Genomic DNA, 23,585 nt, shown 5'->3' on the forward strand with positions numbered 1-23,585 from the left:
TAGAACATGAAGAAACATCTTTGTTTAATGCTATAAAGCCATAAATCGTATCATTTTGACATCCATCTGCAATTGTACAAGCCAGTTTCCAGTTGAATGTGCTACAATTGTATACCTGTGAAGAAATGCATAATTATACATACACTGTATACCAGCTGTGTGGACACAAAATGTCACAAACACAATAATAAATAAAGCAGTGTTTTGAATATCATGGAATTGATTTCAGTCGTACATTTGTTGAAAGACATGTTTTATACCTGTTTCAATTTATAGCACAATACATCAGAATTGCAAGTACACTGGTATCAGAAATGCCATTACAACACGAAATACCAGTATTAAGATGGTCATTTTCCCTTGACATCTGTAATGGAAAGAAAAAGCAAAATGTATTTCTGCATGCATGAAGTTTCATTTCAAGTATGCTATATTAATTTTATTTGTTTGAAAATGCACAGAGTGCAGGCAAGACATACACTTGGGACCTGGTCTCTCATAACACAGCTACCACTTAACACAGTGATATTTCATTTCATAAATTGGATATAGAAAATAGTAAAGCCCTCTCTCGTTACTTTTCTCAGAATTACCGGACGAGAAACACATATTACTTTCATTTTGACAATCCTCGAAAAAATAGTAAGATATCAAATAGTAAGGACCTCCCTCATCGCCTTGCTCAAAAAACCCGGACGAGAAACTACTTTCTTTTTTTACTTGGCCTAAGAGATACTGAACACACATTGTTATACGCACGCGCACACACACACACACACACGCACACACACACATGTATTATGTGTGCCATATGTGTGTGCAGATCAAGATTCACCCCGGAAGTGGCACCAGAAAAAAAAAAAACCCACTGAAACCCGGAAGTGGCAGCAGAAGTTGCGCTAAGTTCAAAGACCTTTTTTTTTTTTTTAATTGTTACCTGATGAAGCCCGGAAGTAGCACCAGAAATATAAACTGCCCGCCCCGGCCCCCCCCCCCCCCCCCCCAACACACTTTTAAACACGTGGCGCCGGCTGTATACAGGGCCTACATAGCCTGAGTTTGATCAATTAGGTACCTAATGCATAGGGCCTACTTTAGACAATTATGCACACACAAGAAAAGCAGAAGGATGTTGGCACACATGGTTTTATGGAGTTCATGGCTATATGCTTGTGTGTTGTCAGGCTGCTCAAACTGGGCTGGCGGCCCTGCCGAAGATCTGTTTGCCACTGTGTTAGTCTATCAAAACTTACAAGATCACAAAGAACAAAACAACAACAACAACAACTTAAACAAACAAACAACAACAAATGTGATCCTTTTTTTCAGGCTGAACTGTCTTTGGCAAAACTGCCCAAGTGCCATGGCCGTTTTGCCAACCCATATGGTCTTTCCTGAGGCTTTGGGTTTGATGATAATAGACGGCCTAGTGGCAACGAAGAAAAAGAATAAATAATATGGATTTTATTCACAGAATAAAACCATTTTTTTTTTGATTTAATCAGCGTGGATCGATGTTGTATGGGTATAACAATATGCGGCCACAGCATCACCAAAGAATAATTTCCGAACCCATCTAGATCTCTTACTCTACTTAATTGCTCTACACATGGCCGGCGGAACCGTGGGGGCCGTGGGGGCTCGGGCCCCCACACTTTTTGTGCACCATACAAAGGAATACATAAGGTGTCATTACTTTGGGCCCCCCACGCTTTTTTTTTTAACCCGGAAGTGCGTAAGTGGCACTAAATAGAAATAGATAGAGATCTTGAAGTGTGAGCGCGGTAACAACGGCGTAGCCAGGATTTCATTTTAGGGGGGGGCGGTAAGTCTGCGAGGGAGCGAAGCGACCGAGCCCGAGCGAGCGGAGCGAGCGAGGGGGGGGGGGGGGGGGGGAGGGTGTGGGAGGGGGGTGTCCCCCCTCCCACGGTAAGAACTTTTTGCATTTTGATGTTGTAAATGGTGCAGTTTGATGCATGTTTTTGCGCGTTTTATCGACGTGAAACAGTCCCACTTGCTTATGGTAGCAGTTTATTTTGCAATGTAGATTATTTTTGAACCATTTGCCTATAAAAGGGTTTAATTTAGATACACTTCTTGTATTAATTCTTTTCACTGAATATCATGAACGCGACTGAACCCGAGCGAGCGGAGCGAGCGAGGGGGTAGGGGAGGGTGTGGGAGGGGGGTGTCCCCCCTCCCACGGTAAGAACTTTTTGCATTTTGATGTTGCAAATGGTGCAATTTGATGCATGTTTTTGCGCGTTTTATCGACGTGAAACAGTCCCACTTGTTTAAGGTGTATATAGCAGTAAATTTTAGTGTAGATTATTATTGAACAATTTGCCTATAAAATGGTATAATTTAAATACACTTCTTGTATTAATTCTTTTCATTGAATATCATGAACGCGACTGAACCCTAGCGAGCGGAGCGAGCGAGGGGGAGGGGAGGGTGTGGGAGGGGGGTTTCCCCCCTCCCACGGTAAGAACTTTTTGCATTTTGATTTTGGAATGGTGCAATTTGATGCATGTTTTTGCGCGTTTTATCGACGTGAAACAGTCCCACTTTAAGGTAGCAGTATATTTTAGTGTAGATTATTATTGAACAATTTGCCTATTAAATTGTATAATTTAAACACACTTCTTGTATTAATTCTTTTCACTGAATGTCATGAACGCGACTGAACCCGAGCGAGCGGAGCGAGCGAGGGGGTAGGGGAGGGTGTGGGAGGGGGGTGTCCCCCCTCCCACGGTAAGAACTTTTTGCATTTTGATGTTGCAAATGGTGCAATTTGATGCATGTTTTTGCGCGTTTTATCGACGTGAAACAGTCCCACTTGTTTAAGGTGTATAGCAGTAAATTTTAGTGTAGATTATTATTGAACAATTTGCCTATAAAATGGTATAATTTAAATACACTTCTTGTATTAATTCTTTTCACTGAATATCATGAACGCGACCACTCAACTGAACCCTAGCGAGCGGAGCGAGCGAGGGGGAGGGGAGGGTGTGGGAGGGGGGTTTCCCCCCTCCCACGGTAAGAACTTTTTGCATTTTGATTTTGGAATGGTGCAATTTGATGCATGTTTTTGCGCGTTTTATCGACGTGAAACAGTCCCACTTGTTTAAGGTAGCAGTATATTTTAGTGTAGATTATTATTGAACAATTTGCCTATTAAATTGTATAACTTAAACACACTTCTTGTATTAATTCTTTTCACTGAATATCATGAACGCGACTGAACCCGAGCGAGTGGAGCGAGCGAGGGGGGAGGGAGGGTGTTGGAGGAGGGTGTCCCCCCTCCCACGGTGAGAACTTTTTGCATTTTCATGTTGCAAATGGTGCAATTTGATGCATGTTTTTGCGCGTTTTAACGATTTGAAACAGTCCCACTTGTTTAAGGTTGCAGTATATTTTAGTGTAGATTATTATTGAACAATTTGACTATAAAATGGTATAATTTAAATACACTAGTCTTCTTGTATTAATTCTTGCACTGAATATCATGAACGCTGTCTGTTCAGCAATCAAACAGAAAAAGCATGCACACGAGGGTGTAGATAGGGGCATATTCCCTGCCACACGAAGGTGATTTTGCGTTTTCAGACCTGAAATTCAGCGATCTGGTGCAAAATTTTTGGTGCAGTAATCTTTCATCGAAGTGTTAAAATCACGGAATTTAGCTCTTATTCCGAATGTGCACCATCAACAGTGTGTATGTATAAAGTCTAGTGAGATAGAGCTTATAGGGGAAGGGGATTCCCCCTCCCGCTCGAGGAACTTTTGCGTCTTTAGAATTAAAATAAAGCGATCTGGGTATAGCCACAGTCTACTTCTATGCATGGCGGGGGGGGGGGGGGGTGGGCGAGCAGGGAGAAGGCGTGGGCGAGTGTTATCTCCACCCTTCCCTTCCGATGGAGCTTTTGCCTTTTTAAGGTTGAAATTGAGATATCTCGTATACGCATATTTGATGGAATCAACATTTGGGAAATCACCAAAAAAAAAAAAAAAAAAAAAAACTGATGGAGGGGGGGGGGGGCTGAGGGAGGAAAGGGTCGATTAAAAGGGGAAATTCCCCTTATACATGAGGGAACCTTGAGTTTGCGGAATATAAGTGATAAGTCTTGTGCACTCAGAATTATTCATAATTTTTTGTAAATCTAAAAAGTGTACTTAGCTAGGGAAAGAGGCACAGAGGGGGAGGGTTTGGGAGGGGGATACCCCCTCCCAAGCACGAGAGATTTTGCATATTTTGATTTGAAATTCAACGATCTGGTGCACACTTTGAGTGAAATATTCAAAAAAATATCTTATTTGATGAAAGGTTGCAAAGGAGACCCGCTTCATGTGCATGCATACAGTATACACGCATTTTTTTTTTCGCCTCCCAAATCCCCGGTCCAAATCTTAGGGGGGGCGACCGCCCCCATCGCCCCCCCCCCTGGCTACGCCAGTGCGCGGTAAGGTTATGTTTTTCCACTGAAGACCTATTTTTTTTCCTTCTTGCTGTTCAGCTGAAAAAAAAAAAACGGAAATGGAAGGGGGAGAGATGAGCTGAGGACCATTTTTTTTAAATTTTTTTTTTAATGGGCCCCCACACTTTTAAAAACATTCTGCCGGCCCTGCTACATGCTCTTGCAATTTGCTAGCGAATTTTTAGAAACTTCAGTGTCGGTGTCATATTACTTTCGAGGCGTCATGTACTTAGTATCACGGAAAGTCAAGAATCTTTTCTAAGTCGTCATTATTATCGGGCTTGGGAAACGTTGCTCAATCCTTTTGCAAACCGGAATAAATATCTTTTCTGATTATACAAAACTGTTTAAAATTTGTGCACAGACTGTTCTTCTCAAATTGACTTTTCAACACAATCTCACTTGTATTATTATTATTATCATTATTTCTTAATGAAATACCTTTGTACCACAGCGGCACCATTGATCTTATCCAATGAGAAATACAAGCTGTGTATCAGTATTAAATTTTAGGGATAAGTGGTAAAGAGCTGGATGACATGTACGAGTACGATTGTTCATTTATATGTTTCCACACGTGTAACTATGACATTTTTTTTAAATGCATGAACCTAATTTTTTCTTAATATAATTTTTTCCATCAACTATTATTTTTTAGTTCATCCAGTGTGTCACTAATTTATTAAAAACTATATTAAAAAGCACTAATTTAAATCTTTACATGCCACGTCTTTATTTTGGTTTTGTTCATTTCTCGTGCTACAATACGAGCGCTAGCGACTGGAGTACGATAACTGCAGTTCTCCCACCCACGTCACGTATGTATACGCAAGCAGTGCAGTGTAGCTAGTGAACAACCACACGTACGTAGACTGCTCCACCGCCACAATGTACCGTACAGTCCGTAGCATGAACTAGCGGCGACGGGTAGCTACTAGAACATGAACGACATGACAGAGTTACTACAAATGACAACAACTTGCTTCTAAGTTCAATGAGTGGTACTCGAAATCTAGAAAAGTTAGGGGCAGGTGCTGTCTCATTCTGACACGAATGTTGTCCAGGCGAATGGACTGAACCGTCAACCTTTTTGGCCGCCGCCAGCTGAGGAAACCAAAAACAGCTCAGGTGAGCAACAGACCTATTCACGTTTACAAATACAATATTGTTTACTAGTGTAAATATAGGTCCTACAATAAGTTCAATCAGTATGCAGCGTCATCACTGCACTGATATTTTGTAAAACGGAACAGTTATCGGATCTTCATAGTTATTTAATCAAATGACCCATGAGTTTGATTCTATAACTCTGAATTTAAGTTACACTATAGTATTACAGCAGGTTGCACTGGTAGCTACACGCAGCCGCTGTAGAGACAGCGGCTGCACCTCTATTCCTTCGCAGACGTTGTCATTTTTCAGTGTGGCTGTGCGACTCCTTCATGAATATCTTTATTAATCGTGGAAAACTGAAATACAAGGAATTATCGTAATCTATGATAATCATTCAATAATCGGTATGCGATTTTTTGTGTAATTACGTCAAAAACTCACCGAAATCTGTGGCTGAAATCAGGTCTGTAAACGTCCTTATTGCTTCACTCCTCATCTGCGTGTTATTTGAATGGCATTCACTCTCGTATACTACAACGTACAACGTAGGTAGTCGGAGAGCTAGAGGGTGCCTCTCCGACTACCTACGTTGTACGTTGTAGTATACGAGAGTGAATTCCATTCAAATAACACGCAGATGAGGAGTGAAGCAATAAGGACGTTTACAGACCTGATTACAGCCACAGATTTCGGTGAGTTTTTGACGTAATTAAACAAAAAATCGCATACCGATTATTGAATGATTATCATAGATTACGATAATTCCTTGTATTTCAGTTTTCCACGATTAATAAAGATATTCATGAAGGAGTCGCACAACCACACTGAAAAATGACAACGTCTGCGAAGGAATACAGGTGCAGCCGCGTCGCTTCGCGACAGCGGCTGCGTGTAGTTAGTTGCACTGGTAGAGTCTGGATCTATAACGTTACTGTCGTTAGTCTAAAACATGACTGCTGTTTTCTCAGGATCAACTTGTGAACACAAGACTGTGTCGAGAGTCTGAAGTGATTGTTTACTAGCAATGCAATACTCGATAGGCCTGTAAAATTCACACTGAGAATTTATAACTTAGAGGCAATTTAGTTCGTTCAAAAGCGTCTATTTAATAAATCTGTAAAAGGTGACTCGACCTACTAGTACTTGGCTAGACTAGTAGGAAAAAAAGAAGAAGAAAAGTGTGGTAGCTGTTCCAGATTGACATTCCTAGTTAATCTTGTTCACAATGTTGTGAGGGTGTACAATGTATTTGGAGATCATTATTAGTAGACCTATTACTAATTCTACCCTTTCTTCATACTAGTAAGACTGTTCGAGTTCATTATCATGGCACCTCAAGAAATGTTGTCTAGTGATATCAATATTCAGTAGACTTCTGTCTATGTGTCAAACAATGTTGTAATTCATGTTCAGTGATTGCTGGAATTTCTTCCCTAGCACCCAGCTTTTCCAGCGCATTTCCGGACTTTCCTGCGAGAAAAATGTCGTGGGTGTTGAAGGGAGCAGAGAGCTTCCTAAACACGCTGGACCAGTCTGCATCCCAAGCCATGGGTAGCAAGAATGAATCGGCGGGATCGCAGCCTCATGCTGCTCAATCTCAGCTCATGCATCAGAGTCTTCCTGCCGATTCGAGACATTTCTCATCCTCCTCCACCGCATCTTCGGTCGGTGGGAGTTCCTCTTCCTTCATGAATCTGTCGGCCACAGAGCTTGCCGGCAGCGCAAACATGAAAAGGACTTCTAGTGAGAGCGCTATGTCATCGTCCCCAACCTCCTCACAGCAGTCACAGGTGCAGCGCTCAAGGACTCCCACAGCAGCGCCCAGGTTTAGGAGAGATGATGAGGATGAAAAACTGTTTGAGTTCCTGAATAGCCCCGCCACGCCCTCCCAGGATCGGCGGAAAAAGAACAATGGCAGTGCAAGTGGGCGTCACTCCCGCCAGTCCAGCACCTCCTCCAACATTTCCACCAAGAGTGTGAGGACAGAGAGCAGTAGCGCCACCAATGCGGGATTTGTTGTCATTCCTCACCATCAACAAGGTAAAATTTGAGTGATGCCTTCCAAAAATCTGCTTGTAGCAGGGCTCGACACTTTTTTTTCTCTAGTGGTTCTGGCCGCTAAAATCTATTAATTTGAAATTTTGGTGTTCTGCAATAAAAGAAAACATGACAATCCATCTTGATCATTCTGGCCAGCAAAAGATAAATTTAGTAGCCTGACATCACTTTTTAGCAGCCCCAGGCCATTGGACTACTGCTTATGTCGAGCCCTGGACAAGTGATCATTACGCAGTTTTGTTACTTTGAGAAAGATGGATATTAATTTAAGATGAGGCAAGGCAAGATGAGGTGGTCACCTATATTCCTCTCTGATGCAGCTGTGAGGACAAGTCAGAGTTCTCATCAACAGATCCATGCTCCCTGTAAGGGAGACCTGTATCGATAGGAAAAATTGGGTATATCATGACAGAATGAATGCTTTTTGTCAAGCTTGTGAATGGTTTATATAAAAATGTGTTTTGTTGAGTTATATGAAAAAAACAACATAAAATGTCCCAATACAACCCTGCACGATGTACACTGTATATCATAGCCTTGGCATGTCAGTATGGGAGATAATACTCTGATAGATTCTGCAGACAAAAGAGTCTGTAGTGCCCACCTGCATTCAACATTTTTCATGTTCTATGTGCATGTAGATGCGTTAGAATAGTGAGCATGAAGAGATACATTATATTAAAGTTTACTGTGAGTGACGTGAATGATTGTGTCGGCAGAGGAGCACCACGAGTCCAGTGAACCGGCCAGCAGCGATATATCACCTGATGATCGCAGTGAGCCCGCTGAGACGATCGCCGGCCCCGTGCACGGAGACCCTCAGTCACAGCAACTCTCCTCCCTGGAGCTGGAGAACAAGCTGCTCCGCCAGGAGGTGTCATCTCTCAACCAGGAGATGACATCAGCTCTTGACCGGGCCAAGAAGTCCCTGAGCGGTGAGTACCCTTTTTGATTCAGTGCATTTTATTTAATTTCATTTCCAACAAAAATGCAATTTCAATCAGACATCTGAAAACACATAATTCACAAGGTCCGTACAGCATTGTAATGAAGGATTGTACTATTATGAACAAAGCAAAGAAAAACAAAGAAAATCATACACACAAACAAACATGAGGCAGCTGTCTTAGAAAAAGAAAGATATAAGTGTATAAGGAATATCAGGAAGAGACTGAAGAGAATAGGGGAAAAAGGTGAAGGAAGAGGTATTGAAGAGTCAGAACCAACACACGCAAGGCACAAAATTCAATCATTACGCATACATCCTAGCAACAAGTTACAACATTTAAGACAATTGAATATCTCCTTGCAATGTAGGAGAAGGCCATAAGACTTCCTCTCTTTTCAAGGTTAAAAGGAAGCTGGCAGCCTAGTTTCTACAAAGTTATGTAGTTTCAGTGTGTCCTTTACACCAACTTATCACCTTAAAGTCGCTAAACTTTGTGTTTGACATTTGATTTCCTGCAGAGGTGAACCAGCTGAAAGATGAATTGAAACGACGCCAGACCCAAATCTCCAATTCCGACGCCGTGGTCCGCCAGCTCCGTCTGCATGAGGACGACCTGAACGAGGAGCTGAATGCCAAGAACTCCCAGCTGGCGGTGCTCAGGGTCCGGCTCCAGGAGGCGGACCAGGAGATCAAGGCCAAGCAGGAGACCATTCAAAGTGTGCATGCAGAGAAGCAGAGGTGGGTCTCTGTCTCTGTCATTAGCTACTGATCACTCACAATGTGCATTACTGTGGCATTGCATTTGTCATTCCATTCATCCAAGCATCATTGGAACAGGGACACCAGTTTTCAGCCGAAAGCCTGAATTTGGGTCCTGGCAGAATTAAATTTTATGCCCGTTCATGTACACACCAGCTTATTGCAGAGGATTTTTCAGATCCTCTCTTCCATTGTAACTGGCATCCCTGAGTGAACCTATAAAGCCAAGTTGCATAGTGATAAGAAAATGGTCTTAGCAACTTGCTTTGCCTGGAGGTTAGTGCAAATGTTTCAGGTAGAAAGTTGTTACTAGATATCATCTGTACTTTTCCTTTTTCCAGTTTACATTATCACCTAGAAAGTAGTGTCCCTCTTTTGCAATCATTGATGAAATATAAAGCATGGAACCATTTCATTGCTGACTGTAAAGGTACTGGTATCTGTATTCAATGTTCCAGTTCTTATCATTACTTTGCTGTAATTCAACCTTTTATTAAGAATGTATTATTACATATGCATGTTGGAGAGGCAGTTTATGAATTCCACTCAGATACTGCAACATCACATGTAGGTAGTTAATGCAGAGCATACACATGCAGATCTTCACTGTTTCTTGTTGATAGTTCTTCTCTATGGCGAGAGAGTGACTCTTTCAAAATCCTGTAGAACTGTAATGCATGTGATGAACTAGGATTTTCAGAAGCCAAAATGCTTGACTGGCTGAGGTCAATTTTGCTTGTCTTTGATTCTGCAGAATCAACATATGAACTCGTATTACATATAATTTGCAGGAAGCATAGATTTTTATGTGCTTTAATTTTTTGCCAGTTGCACGTTGCACAAAGTGCACAAAAATTTCCGCTGTGCGAAAATTTTCACTTTAACAGCCAGCACTTTTTCAAGTTTCTTATCTACTATCCATGGATATCCACTGATATCTTGGATATAATGAGGTCTTTCTCATTATTTGTGTCCACTGCCCTTAGAATCTTTGAGATCACAATGAAAAGTAATGTGTTGTAAGTATTGCATGTTCAGTAACAATGTTATAGGATATGTAGGACTGTTGATAGCTGCAGCTTTCATGCAGTTTCTGGCATTGTTGCTAAGTAAAAACTCAAATATTAGGTTGTGGACCACCTTGATCTCAACTTGTGGGTTACTTCTGTTTTCTTTGTCCCTTGTGTCCGTTGCATCAGGATCCTACGGGATCACAGTGACTCCAGTGGCATGCACAGCCATGCCTTGGATTCCATCAAGGAGAAGCTCCATGAATCAGAGGTTGCCTTGAAGCGGGAACAGGAGTCATATCGGGTAGCACAGGTACGCTCTAATTCCCTAAATCCAAGATTTTCCATGTTTGTGAATTATTTTAGTTTTCTGTTGTGAATTTTAAGAATGAAGAAGCAAGCTGTACCTTTGTGCAAATGGAAACTAAGTGTAGGAGAGGACAATGCAGAAAAGATTGATATTAACATTTTCAATATGAGCTGAATAAAGGTATAGGGAATGATTGTGTTTAATTATATTTTAAAGCTGTTGTGATACTCCAGATCTTTGGTAAGTTAAGTGTGGTATGCTAATGAAGTTCCATTGCCACCATTCCACTTGGTTTTTTCACCCAGCTATCAACAAAAGATATAACTTGTTTGTATTCAGCTCCAACTAGTGTGTGGTTTTGCCATTCTCCTTACCATACCATAGTATTCTCTGCACTTCTTCATAATATTCTCACTGAGGCACCAAGTAATTACTTTAATACAGTAAGTTGTCAGTGATAGGTCGTCATGTGTTAACCACAGCCACACAAGAAATTTTATGCCTTGTTTGTGTTCTAGTGTTTTCAAAGCTGCCAAATCATATTCTGGGGAAGGCTCTCTGAAAAGTTAGATGTTTCGTCATGTCCTGACAATAGATATAAAACCCTCCCAGATTTCAGAGTTGTGTTTACCCATTGAGGTGCATGAATACACAAATATCTCCCTAATGGCCCTTTGAAAGCTCTCAGACTGTGATGTGTTTTGTGTTTTGGTCATAATTTACATGTAGACGGAGTTCATGGAACGCCAAGGAAAGATTGAGGTGGAGCAGCGTACTCTCACTGAGTCCCTCTCGATGGCACAGAAGAAATACAATGATGAAAAAGGTAAAGTCAATTTAATCGCAAATTAACATTGTTTAAAAATGTGATGTGGTGGTATCTCACTGATGCGTTTGTGTGTGTGTGTGTGTGTGTGTGTGTGTGTGTGTGTGTGTATCTTTTTTCATCTTGAATGCTAGCACATGATATTATGTATGTATGCAACCAAGTACTTATTTTTTCTGTCTTCAGTGTGAATTATGCAGATAGCTACAGTATGTGCATTAAATGTATCATCTTGTAAAAGAGTCTACTCCAAGAAAGAGTACTTAGCAAAAAAGTACTTATTATTTGAGAATGTTTTGACTTGGAGTAGTTTGATATGCGGAGAGTAAAGGTTTGCTGCCTACTCAAAAGTATTTCTTTGTCTAAATTAAATTAAAACAAAACATTTCAAATCGTGAGCATAGGTAAAGAATTGGTGTTCAAGAAATGGTGAGTAAATATCTATCATGAGTGAGAGTACCGTACAAATTTTGTTGATGCCTTGATTAGGATCAGTAATGTTATGGTTTATCCATGATGTGCAGTTCACTCCAGGGAATTATCAGAGCAACTCAGAGTGGCCAAGAATAGTGCAGAGGAAGCCAAGCAGGAGCTGGCAGACTACAAACAGAAGGCTACAAGGATACTGCAGGTATTGTTGAAGATGTCTCTGGAAATGATCATGATTATATGCTTGCTTATCTGTATAAGTTATGATCATGATTATATGTTTCCTTATCTGTATATTATGATCATGGTTATATGCTTGCTTTTCTATTTAATAGTTTTGATCATGATTATATCCTTGCTTTTTTTATTTGCATAACCATTGTATGATTGTAATGCCCTTTCATGTTGTGATTCTTTTGTGATCATGTTCATTGTTGCATCACAAATTTTCAGTTGATTCCTTTTGAGGTGAAAAGGGCTTGTTGCCTAAATTACATTGTCAAAATTATTTTGATGAGTTTCAGCAGAGTTCTGTGTTGCCACCAATAAATTACACAGGAAAGGAAGCTTTTCTGGGGTATAGATGAATGAATGTTAAAAGTCAAAACATGTGTACACCTTTTATTGAGGCCATTGACTCGACTGTCCGTCATATATGTTGTTTGATTAATGAATGGGACTGCTGCAATGTTAGGAATCCAGAAAATACTAAAAGTGATGTCCTTGATTGACATTTTTTTCTGCACAGTCGAAGGATAAACTGATAAGCAGTCTGAAGGAAGGGGCAGAGGGTCTGGAAGGAGTCTCTGCTGTCTCCTACGAGTTGGAAGAGCTGAGGAATGAGAGAGACATGCTGAGGGAGGAACTACAGCAAGCTAACATCAAGATGGACCAACTCAGGACAGACCTGCAGGTCAGCACTCTTACTGGCCGCCATGGGAAGGGAAGAGGAGGGGGCATATAGGCCACATCTTCCGAAATTTCTTGCAGTGGCTACAGCTTTTGTGTGTTTATTTTCGCTTTTTTTAAGATGTTAGAAATGGTGATGGATGTAAAGTTTGCAAAAGAGATTTCTATTATTTATGACTGCTATTTGTCAATTGAAAACCAATCTCCAGGCTTCTCTTACAGATTGCAAAATAAGTAAGGTTTGAGGTTTTACAAAATATGCCTCAAATTACATGATACAGATTTATGATAGACCAACAGGGAGTATTAAGTGCATAAGCCCTGCCTTTGAAAATTGCTAGCAGTGGCTATTTATAGCTTTTGCATTTATGTTTTATTTCATGTTGTGTTTGTGTGTGTGTGTGTGTGTGTGGGTTTTTTAAAAAGATTTTATGAATAATGATGGGTAGAAAGTTTGCAAGAGGGATTTCCATTTGTTACTGACTGCTATTTGTCGGGTGAAAATGAATCTATAGGCTAGTGCACACTCACAGATTGCAAAATAGGAAAGTTTTGAGGTATGGCAAACTATGCCAAGGATTGCTTAATACAGATTAATGATTAACAAACAGAATGTAACACTGCAAAGCACAGGAACTAGATGTGTTCCTAACTTCTGATCGCTTCCTTAGTATATTGATTCATGCATTTGCAGGTTTTCATGCCAGCAAAGCCAAGTATTTATGACATCCAGTATTTACTTGCATTCTCACAGCTACAATTTCAACACCTTTTTATGCCTCCACCAGGAAGCATCACCAGAAGCATCATTTTCTTATTGTCATGCTCACACTCTCACTGAAATGTCCCTCTTAAAGATTATTCTCTCTTTGTTTTCATAATAGAAAAACTTGATTTTGCAATAACTCCCTCTTTAGTAGAGAAACCTTTTCTCTTGTTTTCATCCCGTCAGGAGCTGGAGTCCATGCAGCAGATAGAGACGGAGTCGCTGCAAGACCAGCTACGGGACCTGGAGGAGCAGCTCTCCCAGAGCCAGCAGCAGCTGCGGGAGACGGAGACAGACCTGACCCGCAAGGGGGAGGAGCTGCGCTATACGGAGGATGACGCCCACAAGCTACGTCTTGAGATGCAAGGCAGGCTGAAGGAGAGGGATGATGAGATCCAACGGCTCAGGAACCAGGTGGGTCCCTTACCTTTGACCTCTTTTGAAATGTTTCACAGCCTAAAAAAGGTTATGTGTTTAATGGCAGGTAGGCTAAATATGACTTGAAATGTAAAATTCCTGTGACTTTTTAGTAAGTGTACATGAACAGTGTGTACAGGCTATTTAACGTAATGATGTCACACTCTTTTGTTAGAGCTTAGTGCTGGTTCCAAACAAAGCATGCTTACTCAGGGTTCAGGCAGTGGGTTGGATCTGGGTACAAGCATATTTTTAATAGCAGGCTTGTTATTCATAGATATTTGGGCTAAGCGAGGTTGTTTAGAACTAGTTTCCATGGCAATGTATGGCCATGATGTCACACTTTGGTACTGTATAGTGCTTGACAGTTACTTCATTTTTAAGTGTCTATCAAGAAGATGTGGTGAGTGGAGACTTCTTGGGGCCACACAAATGTGACTTTTTCAGTAACTGATTTGATTGCGCTACTACTTTAAAGTCAACATCTCGTGCATGGCCCCTTCAAAAACCATACATCCTCTCAGATTGAACCTTCTGTAAACTGAAATGCACCACTTGTGTGAAACTTAACACGCTTACTTCACCCCCTGTCTTGTCTTTGTTACTGCGGGCAGCTGAAGACCAAGAGTGTGAGCAGTAGCTCCCAGAGTGAGCTGGAGGGGCGACTTCATGCCCTCACCGAGAGCCTCATCCAGAAGCAGACCATGCTGGAGACCCTCAGCAGTGAGAAGAACTCCCTGGGCCACCAGCTGGAGAGGCTACAGGTGGGTGTCGTTGCTGGGCCAGGGAGGGGCACATAGTGATGATGATGATGATGTGGTGATGATGATGATGATGGTGATGATGGTGATGATGGTGCTGATGGTGATGATGGTGATGATGATGATGATGATGATGATCATCATCATCACAATCATCATCATCACCATCATGGTGATGATGGTGGTGATGAAGGTGATGTTGATGATGGTTATGATGATGATGGTGATATTGATTATGATGGTGATAATGATAATGATAATGATGATGATGATGATGATGATGATGATGATGATGATGATGATGATATTGCTAATAGTGATGATGATGGTGTTGTTGATAGTGGTGTTGATGATGATGATGATGTTTTCCTACATTGAGCCAAGAATCTGTAACAAATGCATTTTAGTATCCTATACCATTTTGAGTTGTAGGCTCCATATGTCATGTGGCCTCTGTCAGCTTTAACAGATGTATGTGAGAAATGTAGCCTTGAATGAATTCAGCGTTTGTCATGTGAGAGAAAACAAGATTGTCGGGAATATGACACTTTTTTTCTTAATGTTGTGATTCCTTGGTTTATGTGCTAAAGTAGAATGTTTTGTACAAAAAAAGAATGTTGCAAGGCATTTTGGGAAAACCTAATGATGCAGAAATGTGAAGGAGGTAGTTAACTGCTGAAGTCTTCAGGTGCAACTTTGGAAGAAGGAAATATTCACATAATATGCTGCTTCATTTGTCTGATGTGGTTCTGCTTTCTTATTCACAGAGGCAGTACAATGAGGTCCAAGCATCAACCAGGCTCACCCCCAGCCATACAGTGAATCTGACAAGTTACGAGGATGATGAAGGTAGTTGCAGTGATGTTTCACCCACCTGTGATTTCAGTGTGAACTTCTAACATCAGCATTGTTCTTAATGTTGACATCTTATCATTTGCCCCTGGATCTGACTTTGTACTATCTGTCAATTTGTTTGCTCCGACCATTCAGTTCTTTTGTAAAGTTGGCAAGAAGCAGTTATGATACACCAATTGAGGGCTTTACATTCATTACGTGTTTGCCAGTGCACTACCGGCAAATTTTTTAACTACAGGGAAAATCTGTCATAACGTGGTACCACTTCTAATGAGTTAAATTCAGCAGTCTTGATTTCCATTACTGTTCTTAGCTGGTCTCTCTCTCTCTCTCTCTCTTTCTCTCTCTTTTTAGTACATTTACAGCCAGGTAACTGGTATAATGAGGTGAAATTAGCAGTTCCAGTGATCTTGTTTTAAAAGGATTTCTGTGTACTAACTCAGATGATATTATGGCACTGCCGTCTTTATGAATTCTTTCAGTACTCTGAGAGTTGTCTCAACACAAATTTAGCTGAATGTAGGATTCAGCATTATTCCAAATAACATTCTGTGTATCAGAAGATTGTACATTAGTTTGTTGGTCATTCGTCATCAGTCAAGCTGTAGAAAAACATGGCCATTGGGTACCCTGTGTAGCAGACATATCTTTGCTTTATATTGACTAGTAGAGATGTGAATGGTAAGATATAATTAAGTTAAGGGCAACAGTTGTGATTAGATGTTATGAATGCATTGCTCTCTAATGATTACTGGTAAAGGCACTGGTATCATTGTCAAGGTTACTATTTAGTAATTGATCTCATCCCTTTCCATACTTATGCATTGTATTATTATTTTCCCATAGGAGCTAGGCAGAGGTTGCCACTGTTCATGCAGGAGACTCCGTCTGATGGCGGTATGACGAGGAACGTGAAGAGGGCGGCGAGTACCATAGACAAGTTCAGCATCAGGCTGGGTGTGTTCCTCCGGCGGTATCCCATGGCAAGACTCTTTGTCATCTGCTACATGGTGAGTCAGAGTGGGACTTATTTTCCAGCATGGCAGATCCATTGCTTCTCTTGGGTACATCCAGCTTTTCAACCTAAAGTTGCAGTTTAATCCCAAGTTGACATTTCCCCCATGTCAATTTTCTATTATTAATGTGTAAGGTTTTTCTGGTTTCATAGCACTGTCAGTTAGAACTGCATTTTGTTTTCCTGGACACTTTGGCAGTCTTTCATTACGTGTATTAAGAAGAAATTCTGTCATGTTGCTTATTGTATGTGTATGACATGATAACACACGCACACACACACACACACGCACACACACACACACACACACGCACACACACACACACACGCACACACACACACGCACACACACACACGCACACACACACACACACACACACACACACACACACACACACGCTTACACCTAGAGAGCTGTTGTTGTTGGAACTTTACATGCAAGATTTCATGGGCTGCTCACTCTCTGCTGCTTGAGTTCAGAAACATAACGTGTGCTAGTGAATGCCGCTGTGCACACATCCAGCCAAACATGCACTTTGCAACAGCACGCATACACACTAAGTGAAAGCTCTATGCATTGTCATGCTCATGGCCAGCCTTTGCTGTATCAGGCCTAGAGGCTAATAAGAAGCTTTTGATACCTGTAGCTAGACTTTGTTGGATGTACATTATACTTTCATCCTGTAGTAAGTTTAATTTTGATTAATTGATGAGAATAAGTCCAATTTATTCAGTAAAAATAATATGCCTTGGAACTGTTGCCGCCATTTTGTCCCATCAAAGAGATGTTCCTATATATCCAGGACTCATTTAAAGGCATAATTTACCATTTCCAGATGAAACAAAAACCCAGCATTAGTGCTTTAAAATACTTCTAAAATGTGAGTTAGGGATAGAAACAAACTCTGCAAACATTTGAATCCGTATGATTGATGTTAAGTATTGTTAAATACATAAAATGTGAACAAAAGTTATAATAAAGATGTTTCCAGACTAAACCTTCTACAGTTATGGTATATTGAGAAAAATACTGATATCTCCTTATATTTTAGGCTTTATTGGGAAAATATTATGTGGTAAGATGTTTTGTGATACAACAGACCTACACATATGCAGGAAATGTGATATCTTGAACATTCTTTAAATCACTTCTCCCAAAGGTAAACAGGACCTTTAAGCTATGGCAACTGTATTTTCAAAAGAACTTGGTTACAATGAGACATGTTTTTTAATCACAGTCATATACCAGTGTTTTCATAAAATGTGCAGTAGCCTGCAGGTATAATATTCAGTGTCTCCCTCTGCTGCATTTGTTTCATCCCTTTAGTTCCTGCTCCATCTGTGGGTGATGATCGTTCTTCTGACGTACACTCCAGAGGTACACGGCAAGGACTTCAAAGATATCCACCCCCAGGCTCCGTAATCATGTGACGTCATTCCATGGCTGATCAAACTGCCCCGAGTGAACATTACAGGAATCGGCCTGCATAAGTTTGTTACCAAATATTGATTATGGATCCAGCTGAAATGATCAGCTGAAAGCTGTCGTGTGATCAGTCTTTTAATTTGCCTTTAAGGCCAAACTCTACTCTTTACAGGGCGCTAGTGTAATGATGACTGGCATGAAGGATGGCTCATCTGCACTCATCTTGATTGCTCGCATATTACAGATGCATAACAATGGTTTGTTTGTGTGGTTCAGTTAGCGTTATATGGAGCTGGTGCTGTCCTGGGAATCTTGCAAAATTGGCCACCGTGGAATTTCATTTATTCCATTATCTAATAAAACAAATAATGACATTACTTGGTCAGACATAGATTTAATCATTAATCCTCCCAAACACTTGAAGAGTCCAAAACACAGCCGGTTTCATCTCATAGGTTTCTGACTTTTCCAATGTTACTATAGGTGGATAGTTCGTCCAGTGTAATGTGCATAATTGTTTTCAAACATGGCCTCTCTGTCTTGTTATAGTGGTGCCCCATTTTCCTCTGCTGCTCACATACAGACAGTGCAAAATCATTTCAAGGTGTTTATCTGTATGTTATGTAGATTATCACAGATTTTTATTGGTGGTGTGTAAAGACTTCAGTAATATTGATTGAGACTGATCTGCAAGTGCATTCATTCTACCCAGAATTATACCCTTTCTCTGCCATTGTATGTGTTGTGATGAAGGGGGGAAAAAAAGGTCTGTACGATGACAATGTCATTGTTTACCCTTACTCGATAAGTAGCAATGAGTTTATCCAGCGGTAGGTGTGTCTGCACTGTTGAAGTATTAACCCAAAACATACTTCCCAGTCAAATATTCGGGATGAAACATGCTGCGTGAAGCAAGGATTTAGCACAGCACTGTCGGTCCCGCCAGATGAGGGGAAAAGAATTTCACAGCCTTTGCCACTGATATGCCATGGGTTTGAACACTCCTTTGTTTCCTAGATCTTTGTTGACAGCCAGTTCAAAATATTTTTGCTACTCACAACTTCCCTTTGGAAGTCCATGTGATCAAGTGACCTCTTCTGAGAAAGGAAATATACTGCTGAGGGTTCAATAAAGTGGCCATAAGAAGAGTAGCTGTGCATGTATAATGATTCTTGTAGGAGTAAAACCATTGTCCTGTGTTTTTGCATGGTAAACTAGTTTAATAGCCAGCCAAACATGTACTGGTATGTAACATACCATTGGTTTATATCCTGGAGCTTAATACAGTTCTCTTGTAGATATTGCTACTCCTACATCAAACTAAAATATTAGTTCTGAATTGGATTATTTCAAGGTTCCCATGTGACATACCATTTGCATTGTTGTCACTGTATTGCACAGTAATGATTTTATTTAGTATGTGTAATTTTAATGTACTGTAAAAGTGGAAATTTTCGCGCAACCAGATGCTAGCACGAAAATAAAAGCACGCGAATATTTTTGCATGCCATATGTTCCAGTAGATAATGTCCTGATTCCGCGGAATTAAAAACACGCGAAATCCATCGTGCCCTGCTGAGCGCGAAAAATTACTCGCGCGAAAATATCCACTTTTACAGTATTTTATTTTGCCTGAATATCCCACTTTACCATACAAACATGTCATGATATGTTATACATCACTCTTTCGAATCTCATTTATTGGCAGCCGTGGTGTAGGCAAATATTGTCCGATGAACTTATTCAAATCTCATATACTTTTCAGGTACACATGTAAAAGTGAAGTAGGCCACACTCTCATAGAATCTTAACCATAGAGTCATATAAGGCCAGTTAAGTCATGGTTGTAGTAGGTATTATCCAGTGGCAATCCCAAATGCCAAATGCACTGTACAGTAAAGTGAGCTCCAGATCTACTGCTGTTATGCAGTTTACAAAGTGTGTATGGTGCTGTATATAGTCACCCTTTTACCCCCTTGCTTGTAGTGCCCTAGCCTTTTGCAAGGGCGGCTTGCAATGGACTCGCATATGGCGCGCACAGCTATCGGATGGGACTCTCGCAGCTCGCCGGTTGCACGCTGTGTGTGTGAGTCCATTGCCCTCTGTGTGCGTGTGCTGAAATTATAGCGAGCTGCCTTTGCAAAAGGCTAGTAGTGCCCATGATGCCTTGTGTTATGCTAATTTCTGACAGTATCATGATGAAAAAGATGCTTGAATCAAAAGGCTGTTAGTTTAGACAAGAAAAAAACCCCACCACAGCATAATGTGTTCAGAACTTTATAGACCTTCACAAACCTAGATAAGGGAATTGCAGAACCTTTATAACCCCATGACATGGCACTCAAATTTTTGTGTGATACCACCAGTACACAAACACTGTTACAGTAGGAAGATTCACTGATTGGATTGTATGTACACTTGACCTTGTGCAAGATATGTTTCATGAAGTGATGTATGCATAAAATGATTGAATTGGTCTGTCCTTGGATTTTTTTTTCAAAAAGCTTTGTTTGCCTGACAACATGCGGTACTTAAAAATGCAAGAAGATGTGAGGGTAGGTTTCTCTGGGCAATTTGTCACCCATTGCATATAGTGTTTAATTATTAATTTTGATATAGGGTGAATTCCCAAATAAATCCATGTGGCTGTGCAATATACTATCATATTTAGAGTGTTTTTTGTTATATTTCTTATTTTTTATTGTTGTGCCATTTGAAACTCTCATGAATGTTACCATTGGTACTGCTTTCTTAACACAGAAAACCTGTGGTACCTGAGCTCCTCATAGTATAGACTGTTCATCTGTTCGAGTGTGTGGCCTTGTGTGGGCAAATGTGGGATGGGGGGAGGATAACACAGTTAAGCAGGATTACCCCCCCCCCCCCCCCCCCCCCCCCCCCAAGCATGGCTTGTTGAAAGTGACAGCCCCTTTGCACACATTCCTAGGAATTTACCTGTGCATTTTTTTTTTTTTTTTTTTTTAATTTTTTTTTTTTTTAAGGTGTCAGAGTAGCATTAAACAAACTTTGGCTTATTCTGTCCACAGATAAAACGGAAAAGTATCTGGGATTTCTGTAATATTCTCTCACTTTTTTTATTACTTGAATTGAGGCCTCTTTTAGTCCAGCTTGGATAAAGATGGCACTGATATGCTGTATTATACAAACATTTCATCAACATGATAAAATGCATTATTATTGAAATATTAGTTTTTAAGGTGCTGCTGTACACTCCATGTAGAACATACTTTTCTTTGTAATTCACAAGAGAGGCCCACTGTCTTATGTAGTGTCAGTGAGGGAAATATGCTTGTCAGAGGGCACGGTTTTGTTTTCTGATATTTGGCTGGTCTGAAAGAAGGGGAAAAAAAGCCAAATGTTCTTGTTATTCCCTGTGCATCTATGGCAGCAAGTAGTCCAATCTTGCCACTTTTAGAAACTGATTGTCCACAACGAGAAGATGTTTATGACACTGAGATACCGTTAAGTCATAGTCAATTGTATGAAATGAAGATGACATTGTAGCAAAGGTTGTGATGTAATATTCTTAACTTGTCCAAATGATAAACACTGTCACTGGTACAAAGTACAATGAAATACACTTGTCATCACGAAGTAAGAGACGTTCTCCCGATAGATCATGGTACTATGGCGAGTCTAAGATCAGTGATGTTTTGGCTGTAGAGAACTGGTAGGAAGTAAGCAGAGTGTTGGCTCTGAAAAGATTTAATGCTCTGTACATGTTGCCTTCAGTTAGTATGGGGAGCTGTGTACTTGTTATTTATTCATGAGATACACCCCCTTGGTGGACCATTGTACATAGAATTGTAAAGAAATACATATGATAAATATGTGAATGTGTTATGTGTATGTACAAAAGAATGAATATTACATCAGTAGATTTCACTCCTATCCGCCACTCTGTGGAAGCTTTTGTACCAATAGCAGAACTTGCATCTTATTGTAATGATCCACATTTAAAAAAAAAAAGCTTCCAACTTACATCAATGGTAGTACAGAAACTTGCATGTGTTGTTATTTTGGTGATGATCATGAACTTAGGAGAATTTTTATATATTCCCCGAAAAGTCTGGAAAGCAGTTCCCTTGGTGATGTGCCATGCAATGCATAGAATTCTATCATCTTGTGAATTAATGCCCATCAAGGATTTAAATGAAGCCAGTAGATCAATAGTTTACCAGACATAAAAGTGCCTTGTATCCTTTGTCCCAGTAAGGCAAGGAGATTTGAGTTGTTACGTGGTAATACCAGTGGTATGCGAGTTTTCTCACTTCACATCAGTTTAATGGATGCTTCGTCCAAATGACAGAAGTAAAAAGTTTCATGTTAGAAATCTAGGAACCTCTTCTACACTGGTTCTTTCTTGTCTGGATCAGATGTGATACATGTTTGAAGCATGTGTGTGTTTGTGCATGTGTGTGTGTGTGTGGTAACATAATTACCTGTATATGAATGAGTACATATCTAATTGTCAAATCTGTGTATATCCCATACTGATGCACTGACTGATGTTTCAACCTGTTGAGGACGGTTTGATTTTGCTACAATACGCATTTCCCATAGACGCGGACGTCCTACAACAATTATATTTAAACTTGTAACAATAACTGCAATGACAGTTACCTAGCAACAGCCATGCTACATCCAGTCAGCTGTGAACACTCGTCACCACAGTAGCAGCAAAAATCCAGGGTGTCACTGGGGGCAGGATGCAATGTATGATGTGGGTCTCAGATTATACAGCTTGTCCAATCTCTACAAAGCCTCTTAGATTTAAGTGTTATTGGCAGTATAATCATTTGAAATCCATACAAGGCTTGAGCACACAGGCTCAGAACGGTAGTGTGTGACTGTAGCAGAGAAATCCTTGATTTAGATGATATGTGACTGTAAGAATGGTGCAAGTACTTGTCAAATTTCTATCAATGAAATTGCCATATGAAAGTGAAAATGAGTTCAGGTTCCTTTTTTCCCCTATCTATAGCAATCTTTACCCTTGCAGTTATCTGTATTTCGCTTCTGATAAATGTATTGTTTTGCCATGTATCAAACTTTAAATTTGACATTTCAAAGTTTGGCATTTCCACTATCAATGATTTGATGTATGTTGTAATGGGACTGCACTGCAATACCCTTGCATAAGAATGGGTTGATATCTTGTGGGTATTATGTGAATGAAGTACACAAACTCACCATCTACTGACTTGAAACAATGCATGGCCCTTATTACATGTCTATGATGTCAAAGTATGGTGCCTGCTGTTACTTGTTGCATCATAATCTGAGAAACCACCACAGGTGAAATGCTGTGTTGTGTTCACTAAGTTTGTAGTGTTGGCACCCTCATGATTCTAATGCTGAATATTTGCCGCCTGGCTGATGAAGTCTTGTTGAGTGTTGGTGTGAACACAAAAAGTAATACCAAGTCCCGTCCCAATATGAATTAATGATACATACTCCAGTTGGCAAGTTAATCATAAAGA

At 40.4% G+C, this 23,585-nt stretch overlaps 1 protein-coding gene across 1 annotated transcript; it reads left to right on the forward strand.

The window, feature by feature from the left end:
• The first annotated feature begins 5,398 nt into the window (after positions 1 to 5,398).
• On the forward strand, positions 5,399 to 18,403 carry LOC139719340 (golgin subfamily A member 5-like). The gene is made up of 13 exons (XM_071630755.1): positions 5,399 to 5,606; positions 7,029 to 7,631; positions 8,369 to 8,584; positions 9,117 to 9,336; positions 10,557 to 10,680; positions 11,407 to 11,503; positions 12,028 to 12,134; positions 12,681 to 12,845; positions 13,794 to 14,021; positions 14,639 to 14,788; positions 15,553 to 15,640; positions 16,490 to 16,650; positions 17,983 to 18,403. Exons 2-13 carry the CDS (start codon positions 7,073 to 7,075, stop codon positions 18,076 to 18,078), a joined length of 2,211 nt encoding a protein of 736 aa, XP_071486856.1. The 5' UTR covers positions 5,399 to 5,606; positions 7,029 to 7,072; the 3' UTR covers positions 18,079 to 18,403.
• Positions 18,404 to 23,585: the final 5,182 nt, after the last annotated feature.

Source organism: Diadema antillarum, unplaced genomic scaffold (genome assembly GCF_040938485.1).
Source record: "Diadema antillarum isolate AM-2024a unplaced genomic scaffold, OU_Dant_1.0 scf00000109, whole genome shotgun sequence".
In the NCBI taxonomy this organism is placed as follows: Eukaryota; Metazoa; Echinodermata; class Echinoidea; order Diadematoida; family Diadematidae; genus Diadema; species Diadema antillarum.

Coding starts and splice junctions, on each gene's coding strand:
- LOC139719340 (XM_071630755.1), top strand. CDS start 7,073: ATGTCGTGGGTGTTGAAGGGAGCAGAGAGCTTCCTAAACACGCTGGAC. Junction 12,135..12,680: donor AGGCTACAAGGATACTGCAG/GTATTGTTGAAG, acceptor TTTTCTGCACAG/TCGAAGGATAAACTGATAAG. Junction 14,022..14,638: donor TCCAACGGCTCAGGAACCAG/GTGGGTCCCTTA, acceptor TACTGCGGGCAG/CTGAAGACCAAGAGTGTGAG.